We start from the raw sequence: 20,561 nt of genomic DNA on the forward strand, positions 1-20,561 counted from the left end.
GGTAAAATAAAAAAAGTTTTTTGTTTGTTTGTTTGTTTGTGTGTGCAGAGGACAATGACAGAAGCTGAAAGGCTACAATTTCTCAAATACTATCAGTTCACACTTATTTCCAAATCTTGGCATTAATAGTTTTGCATGTGCAAATGTCTTTTCTTACAGCGTGCATCATGCATTCGATCATAGAGAAGAGCACAAGATTTAAAAGACAAACATCTTCCCTTGGGATATTAACTAAATCATAGATCATGGCCTAAACATTCAAGGCACTTCAGGGTGACTGTGATAAACTGTTTTACAGGAGTCAGTTTGCCTCCAAAGCCTGTGAAAGATGCCTTAAAATGATCAGTTACTAATTCTTACTTTTCCTCATAACATGAATGCGCAGAGGGCTTCTCCATCCCTTTTTCAAATAGTTTGGATTCTTTACATTTAAATATCTGACAACTGTAACTGGCAGGTTGTTTGTGATATTGGAGCAATAAAAAAGAATACCATGTTTTGTTAAAATATGTAAAGTGACAAAATTTGAGGTACACAATAATCCTATAAGAAATAATTCAGTAGCGCTCTGCAGAGTCAATCGTAGTCAGGCTGTTTCATCATGAAAACGGTTGGAATGTAAATTGTGAACTTGTATAAAGACAAAACAAGTGAGCATGACGAGGTTATAGAAACACAAATCATTGAACTATGAATTATGATTTTAAAGTCAGGCATCAAATGTTTAATAAAAATGTTACCTGACCTCTTTCCAATTCCATGTGATGTCAAAAAAATTATTTAATGAAAGAAAAAAGCTGATATACATGAAGCCTTCCTCCTTGTTGCAATATTCATACAGTATATTGAGGGTCACCGCAAGGTCATTTAAATTCACATTACCCTGCATGACCCTTCAAATCAATGGCGTTAATGTCTTATGAATGTAAAGAGCATATTTCATGTAAGCACAATGAAGAATTGTGAAGGGTGTGCAGCGCAGCACACAGAGTATTACTTTTTTTTTCTATAATTACAGCAATCTGTTATATGTTATGTTATTTAGATCACATAATGCAAGCACATGCAGGTAACAGACACTAGAATAAATGAGTATTATTTTTTAAACACAAAATATATCTTTGCTTGGGCACAAACCGTCAATCTTTTGTTTAAACAAAGAAAACCAACAGAACTAAAGGATGAGAAGTTTAATCGATGGGGTTGAGCTAAAAATTCGCCCGCCAGTTCCCCTGTGGCTCCAATCAGAATCAAAACAAACAAAATGTGTGCAAGCTACGTTGTTTTTCAAGGCTCGATCTTCTATTAAGCATATGGAGAGAACAGAACCAAGAGGTAGATATTCTTGTTCTTGGAAAGCTTGTTTAAAGTGCCCAAAGTAGCCCTTCAACCTTTGCAAAAAAGACTGAAGCACCCTTAAAAAAACAAGAATAGACACTTGCTTCATCTACAAATGATTCAATTACTTCCCTCCTGCCCTGTGTGGCTCCAGTTTTCCATCACTTAAACAAATAAACTTTAGCATGAACAGTGTCTTACATTCAGTGTGCAGTTTACATCAATAGTGAACTGTCAACCCACAGTAGACACAACACAGATTTATTTCAATCTTAATGAGTAGCTTTTTCATCAAGAAGGATTTTATATATATATATGACATTTTAAGTGACCGAAGAGACTAAGGAATATCAGAAAAGGGCAAATGTAAACCAGTGTTCCACCCGATTTTAGGAAAACATTCCTCAGTCACTAATTATTCCAATATGACAATTAAGATATTTGCATAGGCAATATGGGATTAGCCCTTAAATAGTATGTTTCCTGAATTCTTTATGAGTATATATCATAATTATGTTGAAAAGAATTCAACAAGCAAACAAACAAAAAAATGCTACTCTTCTTCATAAACCCTCGGTATACCAGCATACATCTCAGTTACAGTATTAGGCTTCAAGTAGATCAAAATAAACATTTAACATTAACAAATAGATGAGAAAAACTAAGAATAACGAGAGGTAGTGGAAAACCAATGAAAACGAGAGACAGTCCGTGCGGATGGCGCTCCTACAATAACATAGCACAGGCTCCACTTCATTTGCTTAGAAAAGGAGCCTTTTGGCAAGAAAGATTATTATTTTTCCAAGTCATACCATGCTGATAAAATCATTATCAACAGCTGTTAGCCATCACTGTGACAGCCGTCAAGTGAAAAACTCCTAAACTCTCTAAATCTGATAAAACATTAGCAGCAAAAATGTAGTTGAGGCAAGAGATAACTACTCTCAAAAATGATGGTTAATTCTAAATGGGACCAAATGTGACATGGCATGTTGTTGGAATGATCTAATTAATGAGTGAAAATGTCAAATTTATACTAATTTACAGGATGATACTTTGAATAATACCTTTGTCTGGGAAACTTTCATAAGTAACTTTCTGTTGAACAATAGATGTTGATGCATTTTAAAAGTTTTTTTTTTTTTTGACTTTATTTATTTAATGATTCCGCCTGCAGCAAAATATAGGACACAATACTTTACTAATTTCCTTGCTTCATTTGCTTCCATTTTTGTCAATATTGAGAAAGAACTTGTTACCTTTGAGTGATACACTTCAAAGGTATGATTACAATTTCTCATAATTTAAATCATGATGATGTTCTATTGTGAAAACATAAAAAATATCCATATATATTCACACTGTTCCCGGTCCAGTAGTTTCAGTGACCTCTATGATGTTGGACTTCCCAGATTACTGGCTTGTACGGATTGAAATAGTCATACAGATGCATTACTTTTCATTGACACTTAAGTGCCACTCAATATGTCAACATCTGATTTCTCCCCCCTCAAAGATAGTAAATGTCCATGTGTCATGCAGGGTCTTTTTTTGTTTTTGTTTTTTAGAGCAAGACAATTTAGATTTATTGCTCATTTTTTTAATGACATGATTTTTCTTTTAAAACAAACAAGAAAAATTCAATAGTTTTGTTTTATAAATGTGGGAAATCCAAGCTTCCCGTGATGGTTCGCTGCTTCAGTAAGTAAACTACTAGGTAACACCTATTTGGTTCGTAAAACAACATAAATGAAGGACCTACTCACATTGGCTGATGCTCAAACACACAAATACTTCAAAGAAGGATATCTATGCACTCAGTAAAGTGACAAAGGTCTTCATTTTAATGTGGTAAACCTGCAGAGTGAATGGCACTTAACTCTCAGAGCACCAATAAGAAAACCCAACAACAACACACTTGATCATGATTTACTTGACAAACGTTCGTTCATTCATTGGCACAAGAGTTCAGGGTAAGTGACACTATGAGGTTGGGTATGGTGACCAAAAAATGTCGGTTTAAATGCAATTCACTCTTGAATTACTCTGCTAAAAGGTGAGAGAGTGGTTTAACACACCGGCATTTTAAATATGGTGTTCTCATGCACTGGCTGCTGCGATTGCAATAGCACATAAATGTCTAGAAAATTGAACAGCAACATTCAAGTTTGAATCCAACAACACAGAGCTGAAAAGCTGTCGTTCTTGAGGGACACGCGTCTAAACCTCTAAAGAAAAAAAATCATCTTTATAGTTTCGTCTTCGACATGATGCTTCCCACAGAGGTTCACATCATATCTGGGTTGAGTATTGCAATGTGTACATGACACAACAGAAGAAACGCATGCTGGAAAAAAGTATTATAAAAAAGACTGACTTGTTTTCGTTTCCGATAACCTGCAGTTTTCCGAGCTGTGAAAATGACCGAGACCGCTCCAAGTTTCAAGTCGCAAAACAAACATTTGGACTCGGAGGCAGAGAACAATTTCCCTGATAAATCCGACTCCGTCGCACCACCTCATCGAGCGGGTCTCTGCGAGCACAGTTATTTTAAATAGACCTAGTGTAACTCTCAAAAACAAGGCATAGTGTTCACTACACTTTTGTTTAATAAAATACATTTCTTTAATGTGTAAGACAATTCGAAGCTCTTTTAAGAACGTCCAGAACGTTGGTGAGTGATTTTCAAGCAATTCTCAGTCAATCCAGCGAAGCTTACAGCCCATGATATACAGTACCTGTGCTTCTCTCTGTTAGTAACGGACTGGGAGGGGCTAGGAGGACTCGCACAAAAAAACGGTGTCATCACCAGCATCAGCAGCTTTTGTGCCCTTACTCAGTGTCGAGGCATTGTGATTTTTGCAGAGAGAAAGAAATCTTCATGATTCATTTAGCTGCCCAATCACAACACTAGCTAGCCCTTATGTTTCCCAGTTAAAGAACTGTCGACACGCAAAGAAAGAGTTTGGACGGCAAGATGGCGATTACGCTTCCCAGCTTCTCTTTTACAAAAAACAATTGGCACAGCTAATTTTCCCTTCGCTTACGAGAGCTTTACAATGTTCTCTCCCCGTGACAGCATAAAAAACTTCTTTTTTTTTTTATTCAAAAAACATTGTAGACCGGGGCTTGAATGTCAAACTGGAGTAAATTCCATAACCTTGTATCATGCAAAGGTTTTCTAGCTCAACATCTACCGCTTATCCGTTTGTTTTTTGATTTTCTTTAAAAAAAAATAGCATTATTCAGCTGTCCTCAGACATGTGAGGCATAAAAGATGGAAAGGATCAGGTAGAAAGAACATGAGAGAAAGAGAGAGAACAGGTGAGGTAAACAGGAAAATAGGTGAATGAAAAAGACAAGTTGAGAGTAGGAAGTATGGGTCTGTCGGTTTTCCTACACGTTTTTTTGTGTCACAGTTGCCTGAGCAGCTCATATTGGCACTTAAACAGAACTCAACTTCAGGGTCACTAGTGGATGCTCAGAATTGCTTAACTACTCACTCTTGAAATAAGAAACATCACACCTTTTGAAAGTGGCACCTTGGGGCTTTTTTGTCTCAAATGTTCTTGCTGAAACCTAGGTGTCTAAGCAGGCCCTCTTGCTGTTAAGGAGATCCCTGTAAACAGATGAGTTGAGAAATCGGGGGTAGGAGTCTCTGTGCATGAGGGTGTAGATCTGTAGCTGGGCCTCCTCATACATCGTACTGCTGGGTTCTGCCAGGCTTTGGTTGATGCCTTCCCTCACCCGTGAATCCAAGCTGACCTGCCGACCGAAAAAAAAAGAAAAGAAAACATTTATGTGAACAGATGTGATGTCATGACATGCTCTTCTTCAGACTCAAGTTGTACTGTACATATAAAAAAAATATACCCTTATTATATACTCATGAATACCATTTTTTAAAATGCTTTCAAGTCTCTTACATTATTTTTATGTGTTTTTTCTATTTTTATATGAATGAACAATCATTATCTTCAAGCTTTGTGTGAAATATTGTACTGCAAAATGATTTTTTTTTCAGATTCTATATATTTATTTAAATGTAGGAGAAAATATGCACAAAAAGATTGGTAAAAAACACATATTTAATGAGCTCAGCAAACAGATGTGATGTTTCAAGCTACATGCTCTTCATCAGATTCAAGTTGAACATAGAAAAAACACACCCATAACAAAATTGCACAAATATCCTTTGTTTTGGACATTTTTAGATTAATTATGAATTTAATATGTATTTCTTATATTTATATGTTGCCATGTTTTATTTATGAATTTATTCAAAGACTATAGATATAGAAAGACGGTTCACTCCTATTACTTATGAATGGGAGAAACTGCGACGAGCAATATGGCTGAACACATCCCGCCTTCTAAGTAAAAGAGCCAATCGCAGATTTGTAAAGTCATTGCGTCACTGCAGCTGCCGTTAGAAGCTCCGGTTCCCATAGAAACCTGAGACTCGCACTAGGACTACACATGCGCATTGGCACGTCTAGCCTGGAAAGTTGTTTTTTTAATTTTTTTATTTGAGCATAAGAAACACTTATGGGACAGTTCATGTCAGATCTTGTTGCTGATTTGAAATATGTTATTTAATTGTGAGTTCGGCAAGCAGTTTTTGAGTTTTCAGGATTCCCCCATTCAAATAGATAGGATTTGGTCTTGGATGACAGAAATAGCTACCTGGAGGCGTTGCAAATATGGCGAGTGAACAGACTTTCCTTGAAAGAGATTTTGATGCATTGCAGCCACAGACAGCATTGTTTATTTTTGATGCACCCCATAATCTAACCTCTTTTGGTGAAAGAATGGAGACGTAGTCTTCATAAATGATCCTGGCTTTTTCATCAATAACGGATGGGTTGGTTTCTTTCTTCAGCTCCTCACAGGAGATCCAGAACATCAGGTTTTCTTCGCTGTACTCAGACCGTAAAAAATTCCGGAAAACATCCCTCCCCTCTGGAGAGCGCATCATCATCTCAAAGCTCCGTGACCAGGCAATCACCTCATCCAGTGTGGGACACCTTAAAATTTGAAACAATGAAAAAAAGCAGGAACTACCCATATAAAATAATTTCAGGTGTCAGTAAATAAAGTGCATGTAAATGTTATTAAAGGATTGATTAGAAATTCAATTGCCCCAAAAAGTACTTGCTTTGTGAGATTTTTAGATGATTTCCCTCATTTTTTTATTCTGTTAACAAGACTGCAGTTCTATTTGAAAGGAATGTAGCTCATTTTAACAGGACGTTGGAGAGGTTTCAACAAAAGCACTATAAAAAAGCACCAAACATCTTGTTCCTAAACAATAATAGATGTTTCTAACAACTCACTGTTCCTCTGTTGCTTCTATGCTATCCATCTTTGTACATGTTTGCCTCTCTGAACGTTCCCTTCTGTCTTCATTCCTAGGGTAAGGAGATAAGTGTTAGACAGGGCAAAGTCTCTGTGGCATTTGAAACATGTTGTGTTGATCGTCATGCAAGGTTATACAGTTATGGTACAACTAGATTTTGGAGCCTACAAGCTGATATTACACTACAAAGCAATTCAGGTGTTTAAAGGGTCATATCATACACTTGACAAAAAATTATATATATATATATATATATATAAAAAGAAAAAAAACTGGCAGCTGAGGTTGCCAGAATAATTAATAAATTAATATTAATTTAATTTAAATAATTTTAAATAATTAATTTTAATTTAATCTATTAATATTTATTAATCATTTAAAATTAATAAACAGAACTGCATGCGTCTTGAGGAAGAACACTGTAGCCGGAGCTACTTCTCTCTGCTTATGTCTATTACGAGTCACACAGGTACTGGGCTACTCCGCAGTGGTACGACCCGAACCAGTCTAAAATAGTCCGAATATAAACAATTATTATAGGAGTACCGTAGTGATTTAAGATGAGACAAAAACACGGTTTAGAAAATGGATTCATGATGTACTCGATTATTATATACATTTTGTACATTTTGAACACAAAAAAAAGTTACGAACTGCAGCTTTAATTTAACAACATAAAATAGCATAAAACCCTAATGCACATAACTGATATTAAGAAAACTAAGAAGAAACATAATTATTAAGATTAAAATCCATCAAAACAATGTTAAAATCTAGGGCCATTTATACGTAGAAAAACAAGTATGATATTATAAAGACAATATACTGTTTCCAAAATTAAATTATAATGAAATGGACATTTAAAAATTAATAATATATAACAGAAATAAATAACTATAATTTAAAATTAACTAATAATAGTCACCAAACTATATGTTTTTCTTACTGTTCTTATTTTATTATTTATTTTTTTAGGACCCCCAAGCACCCCCTTCTGGCACCCAATTTGAGAAGAACAGCACAAGTCTAACCATATTCTGAGCAATAACATTTCTCCTCTAGTCCAACAACAGCATTTACTGAAACTAAGCTACAAATTACAGGTGAACATCCACTGCGTTTCTCAATCCAAGTCTCTGTAGAGCAAGTATAATTGGGTTTGTTAGCCATGGGGTTCGACAAGCTGACAAGACGCTAAATATATAACATGTACTACACAGCTGTTTTGCATGTGATGTGGGACAGAAATAGCCGTTTACTGAGCAGATAATGAGAGTGTGTGGGGGGGGGGGGATGGCTGTGGAAACCCGAGGTTACAGAGTAGGGTGCCTCTTCAATGTTTGCTTTATTTCATGCAATATTTGTATTCATTCATGTTATTTTTAGTCCCCCTGCAAGCTGTGCTATGGCCTTTCCAATCTTTCTTTGTTTTTTCACAAGCTAATTTAACTCTTTAAGGAAGACTGACTTGATGTTATGTGTTTCTAAATATATGAGCATGCTTAAAAGTGCACTCAGTAATTATCAAATAAATGCACCATGTAAGTTTGCAAACTGAGACAAAGCTTCTTCCACATAGGCTATGCTAACCAACAACAATGCCAACACAAAACAAATAAACGAATTTCACCGGGTCATTCCTGTTACGCAGTACCTTTTGAAATCTGTAATGTTAGAAATGTAATGTTAGCTTCCTGTGTGCATGAGTACTTTGCTCATTGCACCTAATAACATTAAGCATGTCACACGTATAACAGTCATGTGTCCAGTCTATTCTCTGTTGTCTGCAATGACCTAATACTTGGACTTTTTGTAATCTTTTGGAGTATTAAAATCATGCAGTTATCGCAAGCCGTTGCAATATGCATATCGTGATATGTTCATTTGCGATATTCCGATATAATATCGTGCAGCCCTATTGATAATAATAAAAAATAAATTCTTGAGCAGCAAATCAGGATATTAGAATGATTTCTTAAGGATCAGGATCAAGGATCATCAGAAAATTCAGCTTTGTCATTATAGGAATTAATTACATTTTAAAATATATTAAAATAGAAAACAGCTATTTCAAATTGTAATAATATTTCACAATATTACTGTTTTTAATATATTTTTGATCAAATAAATGCAGACTTGATGATGAGCATAAGAGCCTTTTCAAAAACCTTATTGACCCCAAACGTTTGAACCTGTGTACCTGAGGCCACATCCACACGAAGCCAGAGCTTTCCCTATCCGATATTTTTTTTCCCCGTTCAAAAAAAAAAATTCCGTAAACACGGCGTCGTCTCAAGAAATATCTGCGTACACACGAAACCACTGAAACCGACTCAAAATGATGTAGTATACATGCCAGACCAGTATGTGGCGCTGTCATTCTGCCACAGACATACACTAAAGACGGAGAAGAAGACTTAAAGCATGCGCATAAACCTTGCGCGCTGTATACAACAATAATATTAGGCACAGTAGCTTCTTTTTTTCTTTTCTTTTTTCTTTTTTAATCAAGAACTTTGTTAAACAATATGAAAACCACAAATGTAGTTGCTGTGACTTAATGGTGTCTGACTAGTTGACACTTGGTGTGATGACATCATCGTTTAACAAAATGTACGGATTGGCCGTACACACGAAAACGCAAGGGCGGCGTTTTCAGATTTATCCACCTTGGGACCCGGTTTAAAAAAAATTGCGGTTTCAGTCTCCGAAAATGCCGGATCCGTGTGGATGAAACGCCAATACGATAAAAAATGTATACGTATACAGCGAAACGCGTCTCCGTGTGGACGGGCCCTGAGGCAGGTGATGGTGATGAAATACTCTAAAACTAGAGCTTCACGATTTTGGATAAATTGAAAATTAACATTTTTGTTTAAAATAGAGATCATGATTCTCCTGCGATTCTGTACAGACAACTAAACAAAATAACATTTTATAATATAAATGTTTAATAAATCAAATCATTATTTAAAAAAAAAATCCATGAATGAATGATTTAATGACTCACTCATAAAGACTTCACTTGTTTCATTACTGGATGAATCAGCGTTTTTGAACGAATTTCTTTAATGAATGATTCAATGACAAATACATTTTGTTAACAGTCACTTGTCGCCACCTACTGGTGCAACGACGTAATTGATACAATCTTTATTCGAAGCGTCAAGACTCAAGTTCCTTTCAAAAGGTGATTTACTCTATTTTGATTGCTACTGTAGACATCAGTTTTTATAACCAAACTATAAACTTTTATCCAAGTACTTCTGTTATAATCTGAATTATTGTAACAGAGATATAATGAAAAGACTGTTTGTATGAAACTGTTTCATACCTATACATGACAACAGCTCTCTCTGGCTCAGCGGCAGCGCCAACGCAGATTTGAATGTTCCACTGTGATCGCACTTGTCAAAAGGTTTAATAGACTTAGCCGAATCATTGTCATTTAGGAATAAGAAAGCATGGGTGTTTGAATTGAGATTGCGATCTTTTAGCAATTAATTGCGCAGCTCTATTTAAAACTCATTTCTAAGCAAATATCTACATACAATTACATCTTTTCACTGACAGAAAAACATAATGAAAAGATGTGGCGTACCAGAGGCATTTGCAGCATCCACACCAGCAAAGACAGCAGGTGTTGGGCCTCGGGTGACCAGGCGCCTGTGGGGGTCCTTCAATACGTCCCTGCTGCCTTTTCCTCATTTCAACTCCACTCACACTCTGAGGCTGTGGATAGACACATCGGATTAGAAACAAAGCAGTGGGAGCTTGGGAACTGTGTTAGCTGAAGTATCTTGTTAACTACATATGCTTCTAAATCTAAAGTAAGCTTGAAAGGCATGATTAATTATTTGGAGTTTCTAGGAGAGATATTTATGGTAGGGTTATGGTAGCTTTTCCGATGTAAGCAATCATAAGGATGCCCAGAATCTGGGCATGTTGGACTCCGTCCTACTCTACTGTCGGAGGCTTATTCAGCTCAAATCCATGTGAGAGCGTGTCTGTAGAGATTGAACAAAAGAGAGGCAGACAGACAGACAGAAAGTAAAAAAAGACCCTCTTCAGACTACACATTCATTCCTCTGGCAAGATGCTAAATTAGTTTGAGCTGTAAGAGAGAGAGAGAGAGAGAGAGAGAGAGAGAGAGAGAGAGAGAGAGAGAGAGAGAGAGAGAGAGAGAGAGAGATGCAGTCACTCCCCCACCCCTGAACACAAACAGGCTGTAGTAGTGTGGGATCTCTCACATGTTCTGACACAAGTGCAAATGCAACGGATTTCCTTTTAGGAAGTAAACGGTTTATAAAAATGCAATGGCTGTCACTTCCTGTTTCGTAAATACACTAAATAAAAGCATATATCCCCTCCCTAAAATATGTATTCTATAAGGGAAAACTAATTAGGTAAATAGATAAGATACATTGTCAAATGTACTAGTATTTGGTCCGTTTTCCAGGGAAAAGAAAAACTATACATTTTAAATATGTGATTATTGTCAACATTTAGGAGCTCACATGTACGTTTGATTTTTAAATTCTCATTTTGGTTTTATAATGTCTTTACTTTAAAAGCTTGGCTCCAAATACGAATAAATATATGCAATCTGTGCTAATCAAAGTTTTTACCAGTAAATAGACAACTAGGGAGCAGACGTGAAATAAAATGGTTTTCAAAAAATTCTTCCATGTTGGGTTCCCAATATCACCGGCTTGTTAAAAACAACATCAGAGCACAGATCGTGACCACAAACATTTTAACGACATGCGTTTCCAAGAAGCCCTCTATCAGGAGAGGAAATAAGCAAGTGTTTTTCTCTGAGCTCTGCTCTACTCTAACTGTGATCCATCAACGTACCATTAACATGTCATTGAAACACATGGCTGACTATTCTGTTTGACAGTTTTATTAATAGTGACCACAGGCTCTTGGTAGGTACTACAGAAGCACCTTACCTGCATAAATATGAACATTGTGATTCAAAAGATATTTTTTGTCATAATGTGATTCTGATCACTGATAAATAAACAAAAAAATTAAATAAAATAAAATGTGTTACTATAATTAATTAAAACTATTAAAACTAGTTGTTAATTGAAATCAAGCTAAAATCAAACAAAATATAAATATTAGATGAAAAACTAACAATGAGAAATGTTACCTTGGCAACTAACTGAAATACTAATAACTGAAGTACTAAAATAACTAAAACTGAAATAAAAAAAACTAAAGCTATTAATCTAAATAGACGTATAAAAATAACTAATAAAAATAACAAAAGCACATAGCAAAATTACTAAAAATTGAAAAATAAATATAAAATATGAATAAACACTATATTAGTATATAAACGATACAAACCCGCCCCCCCCCCCCCCCAAAAAACACTGCTTGCACGCTATATAACAAGTCTTCAGAAGCCTTAAGCCCCGGGTATACTTCATTTTCCGTGTTCCGCTCCATCTCGCGCAAAGATTCAAAGTATACCAGGGCTTGATAATTTCACTCGCATTAGCGACTAATAGATGTGTGTGAACTGTAAAATGTATTTAAGAGCACAAGAGTGAATAAAATGTCTTAAATATATTAAATGGTATAACAAACGTCTTATTTAGAGGTCGAACGATAGTGGATTTTATTGATAACGATAACTAGGTTGGACTGCACTGGTCGATAACCGATTACCCAACCAATACTGAACGAAAACGAACAAAATACTCCAAGTAAACTAGTGCTGAAACTTTATAACACAAATAAAATAAAATAAAAAACAGTGCTGAACCATGAAAATGTACTGCACTTATTAAATAAAATAAATATATAAATATTAATGTATGATGTAATACCTTCATCATTCATGTTTATTCATAGTGCATTAGCTAATGTTCACAGACTTTAAATTTTTTAAATGTATTAGTAAATGTTGGAATTAATGATCTAACAATGAACAATACTTCTACAGCATTTATTAAAGATCCCTTGTGGTAAAAATCTAGTTTTTTATGTTGTTTATATGTCTATTTGATGTTTTTAGTTTGCTTTAAGACAAACCATGTCAAAACCATTGCTGAGTATTTTCTCCTTAAAACTGCAGCGAAGACAGTCTCAAAAACGCGGTTTGAAATCGCAGTAGTTCATTTAGCAATATAGACGCTTAATTGTGTATGATGAATATTACGATGTTATGATGAACTACAGTATATGCCTTTCTTGGACAGATGAAACAATATAATTAGCTTTTTTGCCAGCAAACACTTAATATGGGTTTGGTTCATACAGGGATAAAAAAGTACCCCATGTGTAAAATGAAATACTCTGCTGTATCTTTAATGCTGTGGGCCTAATTGTCTGCCAGAGGTCCTGGACATCTTGTTCAGATACATGGCATTATGGATTCGATCAAATACCAACAGATAAAAAAAATCAAAACCTGACAACCTCTGCTAGAAATCTTATAACGGGCCATGTTTGGATCTTCCAACAGGACAGTGATCCAAAAACATACATCAAAATCAAAACAAAAATGGGTCACTGAGCACAAAACCAAGCATCTGCAATGGCCATCCCAGTCCCAGACCTGAACCCTATAGAAAATGAGTGGGCTGAACTGAAGAGAAGCGCCAACATGGATCTGGGAATCTGAAGCATCTGGAGAGACTCTGTATGGAGGAATGGTCTCTGATCTCTCGTCAGGTGGTCTCCAAACTCATCAGGCATTATAGGAGAAGACTCAGAGCTGTTATTTTGGAAAAAGGAGGTTGCAAAAAGTATTTAATAAAACGGGGCAAATAATTGTTCCCAACATGTTTTGGAGAAAAACATTTATTTCATAATGTGATTTCCCCCCCACTTTCAATTCTTTAACTTCAATGAAAGGTTAGACTTTTTCTAATTTTTTACAATATAGATTTATTTTTTACAGCCATCGTTGATCATAATTCTGACCAGCACTGTCTCAATTTGCTTTCTCATGTCACTAGCTTTAAATATGCAACTTTGTTTGAAAACTAATGCATAAAAATGACCAGCTGGATATAAACTAATGCAAACAGATGGTAACAATTGTGACTTGCATGTATTTTTGTCACACTGTTTTAACTATTTGAGGTACTGCTAATGTTAGCTTCCTCTCAGCCTTGACGGCAAACATACTGCTGTTCTTTCTCCACTAATGCAGCACCTAGGCAACAAATTAATTACTTTGTAATGATATCGAAAACATGTAGTGTACTGTATACATTCGTTTCATTGTCTATGTTTTAAATCTGCATCTTAAGTGGCACGCTCTGTGAGGCGCACAGTCTCGTGTCAAAACAAACACCACAAGGCGTCAGTGATAGTTTTTATTTCCCCTTTAGAGGCCGCTCTTGTACTGTATAATGACAGCGGACCCTTCTTAGCCACTCCAGCAACGGACGCAACCCAGAAAAACTATCAGTATGGATTTAATAAAAATAATTATTAACTAATGTTAACAAAGATTCATAAAGACTAGTTTTTTAACTTAATTCAATACCGCGATAAAAGCTTCAGCAATTATCATGATATGAAAATGTTATACCGTCACATGCCTAATATATATATAAAGTTGGCCTATAAAGAATAACATAATTAAATACAGTTTGAAGGAGAAATATTTAAAAACCCTGTGTACATTTTGTATTCTAATAAATGAAATAATTTTGCTTATAAATGTCTCCTTGTATCCCTTTATTAAGATAAAACATATTATTTGATCAATATTGTGCATCTAAAGTTTTATTAATGCGCTCCTAAATTTTCCAGTTTAAGAGCACATGGGCTCCTATTATAAAGTAATCGTCTCCTCCTTGGTATACTCCTTGGCCGTAGAAAGCCGTGTTCGGTGTGTGCACTTCACACTATCTAAAGCCGGTGTACACGCACCGTCCGCGTATCCTCCTGATGGTGAAAATTACGTCACAGGTACCATCGCGGAACGCGGGCGGCCGAAGTATACTTTGGGCTTTATTATAGGTTTGAAGATCAGAAAGAGTTAAAAGTCAAAACGGTTTCAAAAGACATAAATAAATGATGGCAGATATTTCATTTTAGGGTGAACTCTCCCTTTAACCCCAGCACTATACTTCAGTTGTTTTTTGGCCTTTATCACAAATAAATGGGACTTGCTTCATTACTCTATTCAACAAATCATTTTAAGCTCTACAAGTTGATTGCGTGAATCACAAATGTAAAAAATGTGACAATACACTGGAAACACTGGTAAACATGATGACCCACACTATGACCTCATCAAATTTGTTGATTTTAGAACAAACCTTATTAGAAAGGGATCTTTTGCCAGGGTTTGACAGCACAAACACCATATCACATCACCTAGATATCTGATCCAAATATTTAGGGACAAACAGTCTGCCCACTAAACAGACAAGCTGGAGGTCTGGGATGGTATCAAATTTTTATTTCCCAGTATGGTATTGGTAAATATCCCATAACCACATAACCACGGGGCGTTTGGTTGGCTGACTTTTTGTCGCAACGTGTGGTGCATAATTTAAAGATTACTGCTGATTGAAATGCATTGCTGTGATAAAGGACAAAAACCACATAACAACCTGTTTTGATGTTCGAAAACAGCTTTAAACATATTACACATAATTTGCTCTCTCAAATAAATATATAAAGCACACTGCGCATGCAAGTAAATATTTTGTTCAAATCCGCAATTAGTATTAGTAGTATTTGATTTGTACAAGGGTAACAGTAGTGTACTGTCTCATTACATAGCATCAACATTAACTCAACATTACTGAGATTGCATATTCTATATTTTGTTTGTGAATCTCTAATCCACTCTGATTAGGCTATATATCTATAATAATATTATAGTTAAACAGAGACCTTGAAACAGAAACCTTACCTCTAAATTCATCCTTTCACTTAAAACATGTGTTGTGATAAAAAGCCCTTCTACCTGGTGATGAAAACTCAGTGTGTCAGGGATGTAATGTGAACACCCTTTGAGAGTTTACCATAAAGCAGCCAAATAAACCAAATATGCAAAACATAACTATCAGTTATTCAGTGCCCGGCAATGGAAAACATGCATCCTGATGCAAAACACACTGAGGAGTCCCTTTGTTCACATCTAGAGCGCTCACCAACAACTCCGCTCAATATGTAAAAGAGTAAGTTGTGTATTGAGGAAAAAGCAATTATACAAACAGACTTCGTAGGAAATCATATATTCAATTTTATTACATGATAAGCTAAAAATAAATAAATTAGCTAAAAACTAATATGTGTATCAGCTAATATTTCACTATTTTTAGATTATTGGCTAATAAATCTGCCAATAACTGTCTTGGCTTTTTAACAGATGCATTAGCTCTACCTTGTGTCAGTTACAATAAATATTTGGTGAATTTCATTTTTTTTTTTTTTTAATACAAGTTTATATGTGTGCTATGGCTTTAAAGGGATAGTTCAGAATTAAGTGTTCCAGAAAGCCATGTAATAATTTACATATTTAAAAAACAAAACAAGAAAATTTTATTAGCAACGTTTCGGTCAGTGATCAGATATATAACTAAAATTTCAATTTTAGAAAAACAAACTGCACATCTTCAAAGAAAAAAATATTTTTCTATTAGAGTAATGACTGCTGAATGGATTACAAAAGCTTTTTATAATCTGAATGTATTTTTAACAATTAAAATAACAAAATATGTTTCTTTAATTGTGCATTATTCTAACAACAAGCATTTGAGTGCTCATTCCCTCACTTAAAATACATCAGTATGCACTCGGGAATTGCATTACAATGTGTGAATATGCCTCTGAGTGTGAGCATGCTCAGATGCCGCAGTCGTCCCGCCTCTAACCCCGTTCTCCCACTGGAAGTCTTGTGTGCCCTTGTGCACTTCCCCATACACATTCCAGGGCAGCAAGTGATGCATAGCACAGGCCATGGCTGGCTGCACAACAGAAGCCTCCTAGAGCCATTACCCACAAAGCCTAGCTCGAGAAACATGTCACACCACACTTCCGATACATGTGATAATCACACCGGGGCCAAATTCGCCCACATTTCTCACCTTGCGCTGCATCCCATCACCGCTCGGAAAACACGTCTTGTGATTTTCCACATCATCTACGCACTTGCAATCAATCTAGGAGAGAACCACCTCTAACTTACCATGCAAATTAGCAGCGATCCATCCGAAGATCAGGTAAGAAAATCATGACGGTAATGTCAAACGTTGAGACGGGCAGAGTGCTGGAAAACAAATTGTGGCCTCTTGTATCTTCTCTTTTCATGCCTGATGAAGAACGCAGGAGGTGGGTGGAGGTAGGTTTCAAACACCTGGTATTTGCAGGCACTCCCTTTCCTTGAGTCACGGGCTAAATGATCCAGGATAAGACATCTGAGAAATAGATCAAAACACAAAGAAAGCATCAGAACTGCTTTAATCTTGGGCTATAAATTCACTCTGTCCAGATAAAAGATTAATGGGAATAACTCACATCCTCACAAACTGATTACAAATTTTATTATTGAAATGTATATCTTTTAGATTACACTCAAAGTCTAATCTGATTACGTCAGGATTTTTTTTTTTTTATCAATTCTCATTTAATTAGTATTTGATGTGAAATAATACTGCAAGTACTAATAAATAAATAAATAATGAAAAGAACCTTAAAGTCTACTTTCTAAATGCATGTTACAAATCTTATTGTAGCGATTCATACGCGTTTCATTTATTTAATCGACCCTTGACCCTTAATCATGCTGGACCTTCTGGTGAAAACAACAGATTTCTCTCTGGTTAGGTGTGCAGGACTTAAACGCTGCCCCTTAAATGTCGCTTCGTTCATCCACCTCCACTTTTGAGTGCAACGCCCACATCTCCAAATCCAGTCAACAACCGACTCGTAATAGAACCAAATCAAACCTCTTTTTTTTGTCGATAATGTTTCACTCAGACGTATGTCACAATAAGAAAGAAAAGATCTCCCACTACATCTATTTAATCACATGAATTACTGCATGTATTGATGAAAATCAAATCACTAATTTAAATGTTTTAAAGTACTAGCCTAATTAACAAGTAAAAACAAGTAAATACTTCTGCAAGCCAATAAACTGCAGTGCCAATTAATCTTACATGATCTATTACAGCAAATTGCAATAAACCTGACTATATAAGCAATAGAAGAAAATCCCAAGAATAATAAAGTATATAGTATACATTTACCGACTCATTTTCTGTGCATTTTAAGTGTTTAAAAGTAAAACAACATTGTAGTTACAATCTGTGCATTTCATTGCATAGGCCTATATCTTTTTTGACACCCAGAATGTTCCCCATATTAGACAGAATGTTTCACACAACCAGCTGCATATTAAAACCAGAAGCACAAGTGAATGGGAGGAACTTCAGAACTTGTATGATGATGAATGGTCGAGCAATCAGCCCTCCTCCGGAAGGAAACTCTTAATATCACGTAGGCTGTCATCAATAACTGAATGCAAGCAAAATAACTAACGTTACTGGCAAGACCGAGAAATAAAACCAAACTCAGACCTTCCGTCTCATTTTATTTAAGGTCAACCGTGAGGAAATTGTCGGCTACCATAATCCCAAATGTAAAAGATAAATTCACAGTTTAACGTCTGATATATAACAAAATAATTCAAGGCTCCGTGATAATAGATAACGACGGCTGTCATCCCGCTTTTCGCCTTCATTCCCCGTTGCAGTGGAATCAAAACGGCTGTGTGTCAAAACCTACAGAGGATCCTACCTAGACAGCGTTTTTAGGTATCGTTGAAACACCAACGATCGTTTGAACGCCCATTTAAAGCCCCCAAACGCTGTCGAGCGTTACAAATGCCGTTGGAACGTTCCAACCGCTCGAATAATATCCAAAAATGCTGTCTGGGTAGGCATCTCGCTAGGTTTTGCGACACAGCCAGCATCTTTAGTACTAAAGTCATCGCAGGTAAAGCCCAAACCATTTCTATCACAAAACAGCGCAGTGCAATTGAAAGTAACCGGCAAACTGTTCGCTAAAGCAGGGCTTTTTTAGGCAAATGAAGTGTAGCTTCCACTTTATCACTTTTTCGCTGTGGCTCTTTGATTTTCTAAGCGCAAGGAGGCAACGGCTAGCGCGTTAGCTGGCGAGCTAGCGGTACCGCCGAGACCGTTAAAGAGCATATGTCGCCTTACCCCTTTTGTTCTAGATGTCAGTCTTCTAAAAGGGTGTCGTTACACGTGTTTATGCGGATATCGGGGGTATCACGCGTTGAGATTGCATGCTGCCGTTTTATCTCCATCAGCGGTGTTTTCCGTCCATCCGCCCAACTTCAGCACCGAGCGAGCCAGTGGAGACGCCCTGCGCATGCGCGGCGGAGCTGTCAGCTCACGGAGCTCGAGCTGCGGACAGGGTGCAGAGGCAGAGGTGCAATGACAGGCTGAGATTCTGCTATCTCACAATAACTGCCTGGCTGCACTAATAAATATACATGCACAACACATAGTATACGTAAAAAAAGCTCTATGACTTACTGTAAAACATTGTCAAAAACAACGTCTTTTGTTGTAAAAAGAGATATCCTCCAATTGCGACTATAATTTAAGCTTTTGGTTTGCTAATGGTTACCTTGAAAATAATATTACAACTTAAATGTTTTATCAATAGAAGATTAATACAACATTAATAAAACACAACTAAAGACCAATATATATATTTATATATATTCTTAAATAGTCTATACAAATAAGCTGCTAGTAGGGTATACATAAAATAAAATAAAAAAATGGTTGAGCATTCCAATAAAAAAATATAGGCCTACAACATAGAAAATAACATGGTACAATACAACACAATAACTTTCAGCAAAACTGTCTCTTTTAGACAGTTTAAATGTATACCTTTTGATGTTTAAATTAATGTTATTTGTTTTATGGCATTTTATTTGAATAGGTCAAGGCTATTAATGAACAAGGAAAATAACCACCTATCCAGTACTGAAATTAAAATACAGACTGCTTCTGCCTAGTGAAATGTATTTTTTAAATTCCACAAGGTTAAATAAAATAAAGTAAGCCACAAATAAAAACAAACAACTATGTTTATGCATTTGTATCGTATTATGTTTTTTTTCCTGACACTTTACAAATCTCTCAGCCTATTCAAATTCAGTTATAGAGATGAGTTGCCAAGATACATACAAATCAGAAAATTATAGAAGACTGCATAATTCTTCACTCTAAATTACACACACACACACACACACACACACACACACACACACACACACACACACACACACACACACACACACACACACACACACACACACACACACACACACACACACACACACACACACACACACACACACACACAAGCCAAGTACAAAGAATAGACATTCATTTTAAGATGAATGTTTTAATGCATTTCTCAAATAACAGATAAGAGTAAACAGACAAACCACCATTGCAACACTATGATATCCACTAGGAGGCACTGAGACCACAGCACTCCGGTCATAGTCCTATATAGGATAAGCCTTAAGTGACCACTTCTATCAAGCTTTATCATGCCTGTGAGGTCCAGATACTCTTTATAGTGGTTAGACTGCCAGCTGGGAATTGTTGTTAATGACAGATGATTCGTAGTGCTGTTTTCACAATATTATTTTTGTAATATTATCAAAGCTGACATTTACTCAGCATGTTCCTTTTCATGCTTTATCTTACAAATCCTTTGTAGTGCCTTGTGTGAGACTTTTAAACAGCATCATTTCAGATCTGGTTTTGTCATCAAAGTCATCATTGATGTTTTCTATTGTTTAAATATTCTGTGTTTAACA

General features: G+C 36.0%; 1 protein-coding gene across 2 annotated transcripts; it reads right to left on the reverse strand.

The window, feature by feature from the left end:
* Positions 1–39: 39 nt before the first annotated feature.
* On the reverse strand, positions 40–19,089 carry rgs17 (regulator of G protein signaling 17). Of its 2 annotated transcripts, XM_082154071.1 has the most exons (6): positions 18,913–19,089; positions 16,875–17,103; positions 10,299–10,429; positions 6,675–6,749; positions 6,134–6,365; positions 40–5,103 (listed from the first exon to the last, which is right to left on the reverse strand). In XM_082154071.1, the coding sequence occupies exons 2-6, from the start codon at positions 16,875–16,877 to the stop codon at positions 4,918–4,920; spliced, it is 627 nt and encodes a 208-aa protein (XP_082010197.1). In that variant the 5' UTR covers positions 16,878–17,103; positions 18,913–19,089; the 3' UTR covers positions 40–4,917. The 2 variants fall into 2 exon arrangements, with proteins under 2 accessions (XP_082010197.1, XP_082010196.1); XM_082154070.1 differs by lacking the exons at positions 16,875–17,103; positions 18,913–19,089 and adding an exon at positions 15,597–16,100.
* Between the last annotated feature and the right edge of the window lie 1,472 nt (positions 19,090–20,561).

Source organism: Leuciscus leuciscus (genome assembly GCF_965113295.1).
Source record: "Leuciscus leuciscus genome assembly, chromosome: 22".
Taxonomy (NCBI): domain Eukaryota; kingdom Metazoa; phylum Chordata; class Actinopteri; order Cypriniformes; family Leuciscidae; genus Leuciscus; species Leuciscus leuciscus.

Coding starts and splice junctions, on each gene's coding strand:
- rgs17 (XM_082154070.1), bottom strand. Junction 6,366..6,674: donor ATAGAAGCAACAGAGGAACA/GTGAGTTGTTAG, acceptor TCAAATTTTAAG/GTGTCCCACACTGGATGAGG. Junction 5,104..6,133: donor CCATTCTTTCACCAAAAGAG/GTTAGATTATGG, acceptor TTCGGTCGGCAG/GTCAGCTTGGATTCACGGGT.